Source organism: Bison bison, unplaced genomic scaffold (assembly GCF_000754665.1).
Source record: "Bison bison bison isolate TAMUID 2011002044 unplaced genomic scaffold, Bison_UMD1.0 scf7180017864313, whole genome shotgun sequence".
Taxonomy (NCBI): Eukaryota; Metazoa; Chordata; class Mammalia; order Artiodactyla; family Bovidae; genus Bison; species Bison bison.
The window spans coordinates 1,954,671-1,959,498 of NW_011494885.1; the positions used below are offsets into that span (position 1 = coordinate 1,954,671).

At 63.9% G+C, this 4,828-nt stretch overlaps 1 protein-coding gene across 1 annotated transcript in view; it reads right to left on the bottom strand.

The window, feature by feature from the left end:
* The window catches only part of NKPD1 (NTPase, KAP family P-loop domain containing 1), a 7,414-nt gene that overhangs the window by 1,344 nt on the left and 1,242 nt on the right, over window positions 1–4,828 (bottom strand). Inside the window, exons 2-4 of the mRNA XM_010852693.1 lie at window positions 4,205–4,648; window positions 2,240–2,371; window positions 1–881 (exon numbers count right to left, since the gene is read on the bottom strand). Coding sequence (XP_010850995.1) covers window positions 1–881; window positions 2,240–2,371; window positions 4,205–4,648 — 1,457 coding nt within the window. The remainder of the gene's footprint in view (window positions 882–2,239; window positions 2,372–4,204; window positions 4,649–4,828) is intronic.

A 4,828-nucleotide genomic window follows, 5' to 3' on the forward strand; every position in this document is an offset into this window, starting at 1 on the left:
GTTGTCGGCCGTGCCCTTCATGGAGCCGGCGCTCTCGAGGCACGCGGCCAGGATACTGGGGTCCACCACCAGGATGAAGATGAAAGGCGCGTGGCTGTCGGACAGCAGCGTGTTGATGGCGTTGAGCACGCCCACCACGCGCTCCGGGTAGCACGTGTCCAGCCCGGTGACCTCGAGCACGACGCGCAGCCGGCGCCGCTGGTAGATCTCCAGGAAGCACAGGAAGTCGGTGAGCAGCTCCACCTCCTTCTTCACCTCGCACATGAAGCCCAGCTGGCTGCCGAACTTCTCTCGCGACACCAGCCGCTCGATCTTCTTGCGCTGGCTCACAAACAGGTGCTTGCCCACCGAGTACACGGCCATGAGCAGCCCGGAGCCCGACAGCGTGGTGGCCGCGCCGCCAAACACCCGGAGCAGACTGCTGTTGGTGGCACGGTGGCTCAGCGAGCGGGCACCCACCGACAGGTAGAGCAGCCCCACGCCCAGGCTGAGCACGGCCAGCAGCGCCAGCAGTGCCAGGCACACGCGGTGCCGACACTGCCACTCGCGCTGGCGGAAGCCCTGCGTCGTGGCCGCCTTCGTGCCCAGCACTGAGTACACGCTGAAGGGCAGCGCGCCGTATTGGTGGCGGATGCCCTCGCACAGCGTGGTCACCAGGCCGGCCCATAGCTTGTCCGTGCCCGCGTACTGCCAGGCGCTGAAGCGGATGAAGAGGAACTTGACGTTCTTGCGCCGCAGGTGCACCTCGGTGATGATGGGCCGCAGGAAGACCAGGTACCACAGCAGCTTCGGGAAGGCCCAGCCCTGCACGGGCCGCGGCCGCCACTGCACGTGCTCCAGCTCCTCAGCCTCGCGCTGGGCTGCTTCTTGCTGCATCAGCGCTGCGGAGACCGAGGGCGCCGGGAGGGGGTGGGGCACGGTGTGAGCCGGCTCAGATCAGCACGGGGGCCTGGATGTTAAGGAGCCCGGGGCCATCCCCAAGCACTGGGTAGGTGCACAAGGGCGGAAGGAGAGGCTTGGAGCCAGGCTTGAACAGGGGAGGGTCCGAGGTGGGGAGGGGGGATGGTGGGGTCAGAAATAGAGCCCCCAGAGAAGAGAAGATGGGTTGGGGCAGCCAGGTGCTGAGGAAGGGAAATGCAGGGCCGCAAGGATACCTCCTGGCTCCCATTTTCCTGGCTTACTGCCCCTCCTCCAGCTCTCAGCTCAGCTGTCACCTCCTCCAGGAAGCCTTCCCTGAGACCCAAGCTGGGTCAGGTGACCCTGAGCTCCTCCACTGCAGCCCTGCCCGTGCTGGGTCCTCCCTGTCTGGGGGCAGGTCTGCCTCTCGCACTGGTCTGTGAGCCCAGGAAGGGCAGAGCCCCGGTTGTTTTGGCCACCCCGTGTCCCTTGGGTGCTGGGAGAATGTCTGGAGGACTGGATCGTGAGAGGTTGGGGGCAGGACCTTCCTGCTGGGAGGGTGTGAGTGAAGCAGAAGCTTTGTTTCCTTTTGCCTTTTGGCCAGATCTTTTCTCCTCCCAGGACCCTGTTTTTTGCTCTGTGACAACAACATGATGTGGGCTTGTTTAGCTCCCCAGGGCCGGGCACACAGGGGTGAGTCACCTCCGGTTTCTCTGGCGGTGACTGGGGATGGGGGCTGAGCTGCAGCTGGGTTTGAACCTGCTCATGTTTTCAGTTAACATTAGCTGTCAGGGGTCTTGTGGGGGCCCGGCCCTGGGCCCGGGCTAAGGAAAAGAGATGGGCCTGAGGAGCACAGAGCCCAGGAGGGACTCGGCAAGAGCCTGCAGCCTCGGCGAGGAACCTGGGCTTCCTCCCGAGGGTGCTGGGGAGCCATGGGAAGACTTCTGAGCAGGGGCAGGACAGGGCTAGATGTGTATTTTATTTTTTGTCGTTATTTGCTTAACTTTCTGACTGCAGTGCGTGGCATGTGAGGTCTTAGTTCCCTGACCAGGGATCGAACATGCACCCCCTGTAGTGGCAGCACGCAGTCTTAACCACTGGACCACCAGGGATGTCTCTCATCGATGTGTATTTTAGAAAGGTTCCTTGCAGTGGATTTGGTGGGGGAGGGGGGCAAAGGCATGGGGAGGGCCCTGGTTAATGCTGACTTATGGGCCTCTGGCCTGAAGTCGACTGACCTCAGGGGCAAGCAGGTCTTGGGGAAGCCTGGGGCGGGGCAGGGCAGGGACCCAAGGCTCCATTTCCCTTAATCCCTCTCCCCCGAATACCCGCAAGTCCTCACCTGTGATCTTGTCCAGCATCATGTGCAGGCGGCAGCCAAAGGGGGCATAGAAACCCACGGTCACAGGGACGGGCACGTGGCAGAGAGTCTTGGCCAGGCAGCTGCAGTAGACGTCATCCTCTGTCAAGATGTCTGGGGGTGCCAGGGGTGGGGAGGGGAAACCCGAGTCAGCGAGGCTGGCCAGGCACCACCCTGCTCCCCTCTGCCCTCCGAGGTGCTCGCCCTCTCCCTGCACCGCTGGCAATCCCTCCCCATCTCCCAGCTGCGACTCAGGCCAAAGCCCCCAGCAGAGGTTTCTGTGGCCGCAGGCAGCCCCCTCCTCTGGGACCAGATGTGCCCGTCTGGGTCGGAGGGCGCCAAAGGGTCTGGTGAAGGCCAGGCCCTCTGTCAATGTCGTGGTCTGGGGTGGCCCTTCAGGGCGCAGCTGTCCTGTCTGAGACCTGGCACAGGGACTCCATGTGCCAGTGCTACAGGAGAGCAGGCCTGCTCTCCCCCTATGGGCCCCCACTGAATGCCAGTTCTTGGACCCAGAGTTGGGGCGCCAGAAGGGTACAGCTGGGTTGCAGGGGGGCGGCTACTGGCCAGTCTCGTGGTGCTTGGTGGGGACGACACGCCCGCTCTCATAGAGGCCTCTGGGCTGCGTTATCCATCCCTCGCCCAGGGCCAGTGCTTGGCCTGGGGGCACAGCTGGGAGGGCAGGGGGCAGACTAGGGCCAGAGTCAGCTAAGGCGGCAGCCAGGGAGGACCTGAGCCTGCTCTGTCTGGTCGCTGGCTGACCTCACCTCACTGAGCTTCTACTTGCCAGTGTGTGAAATGGGCATCATGGCCACAAGGCTGCGCTCTATTTTTTCTCTATTGATGAGGTTGTGCCGGACCTGGAGATGAGCTCAGCCGTGCTCTATTTTCAAAACAGCCCTCAAAATCAGTGTGAGTCCCCACCTCTGCTGCCACCTCCCTGGTCAGGTCGCCAGCCCCTCTCGCCTGGACTCCCGGAGTCAACGCTCATGTCATGTCCCAGAGTCAGCTCTGGGCCCTCATGGCTCCTGCCTCAAGAGAAGGCCGACCCCTCACTGCGGCCACGAGGTCCGCAGAGTCTGGCCGCCTTCGGCCCTCTTGGACCTATCTGGCCTTCCTCCTCACCTCCCCCGACCCAGCCACATGCACCTCCTTGTTGCCCCTTGAACTGGCCACCTCAGAGTCAGTGCATTTGCCATTGACTCAAGAGAACGGCCCCATGTTGCTCAAAGGTCGACTTAATGGGGTCTTGCCTGATGACTCTGCTTAATTTGTAGACCCCATCTCCTCTCCCTGCTTTATCCTTCCCCCAGCATGGTTATCACCTGGTGACGCTGTTTTGAACTTTCCTATTGTTTCCTGTAAACCCACCTCCCCCAACTGCCTACAGAATGTGAGCTCCATGAGGGCAGCAATCTGCCCACCCTGCTCCCTGGGGCACTCCCAGAACAGAGCCTGGCGCTCCTGTAGGTGTCCATGCCTAGTCATAGAATGAGTAAGTGAATGAGTGAGTGGCTGGGTGTCACTTGTCAATGTCAATCACGACACCGACAGAGGGCCAGTCCCCTCCCATGGTTGCATTGCTCTCTAAATCTCCCAGGCCGCTCCACACCTCTGGCTGTAGCTGCACACTTGACCCATCTCCTCCACCCCAGAGCTGGCCAGCAATCTGGGGCTCATCACCCACTGCCCCAGGTCAGGAGGGCTGGGGGAGAGGAAGCAGAGCAGGAGTGTCAGCAGAGGGAGAGAGCTGGGGCCAGGGCCCTGGCCTGGCCCGGGACCCTCGGCTGCTGACAAGTGAAGAAGTGGTGGCTGCCCCGAGGCCCAGGGTCGGGGACGAGTGCCCTCCAGACAGAGCCTAGACGGAGGGGTGAGGAGGGCAGGCCCCAGGCCCAGGCGGGAAGCAAGGTGGCAGGGACAGAGCCTGGGAAGGGGAGGCTGGGTGAGCACCGGAGCTGTAGGAGGTGAAGCAGCCGCAGGCTGCGGGGGCGGGCAGGGGCCGGGCGTCCGTGGGCCTGCTGGGCTCCAGGAGGGTGCCGGCTGCGTAGGGCAGGGCTGGGCCGCCGGTGGCCAGGGTGCTGGTCGCGGTGAGTGAGTTGGGGGGCGGCTGGGGGGCGGTGGCCGGCTGCGCGGGGGCAGTGGTGGTTGCAGGTGGCCCCTTCTGGACCCCGTGAACAGAGCAGAGACGCTGCTGCAGGGGCTGGGGAGGTGGGGGCTGGGGCTGCCGCCTCTGCTGCTGCTGCTGCTGGGTGGGGGGCTGGGGACCCCGGCGACAGCCACCGCGCCCCCCCTGGTGGTCGTGGTAGGCCGGCTGCCGGCATGCCTGTGGGGTTGGCTGACAAGACCTGTGGGCACCAGGTGCCGCTGGGTCATGGCACCTCTGATGACAGCGTCCTGGAAGGAAGGAAGTGGGGGTGACTGGGCCTAGGTCCCCGAGCCCTGAGGGCACTGGCAGGAACCAGGTCAGGTCTTCAGGTGGAGGGGGGCTCAGGAGAAATCGGAGAGAAGATGAGCAGGGGGTGAGGGCGGAGGGGCGGCCTCGCCCCACGGCTGGGGTGGGAGGGAGGGGAGGAG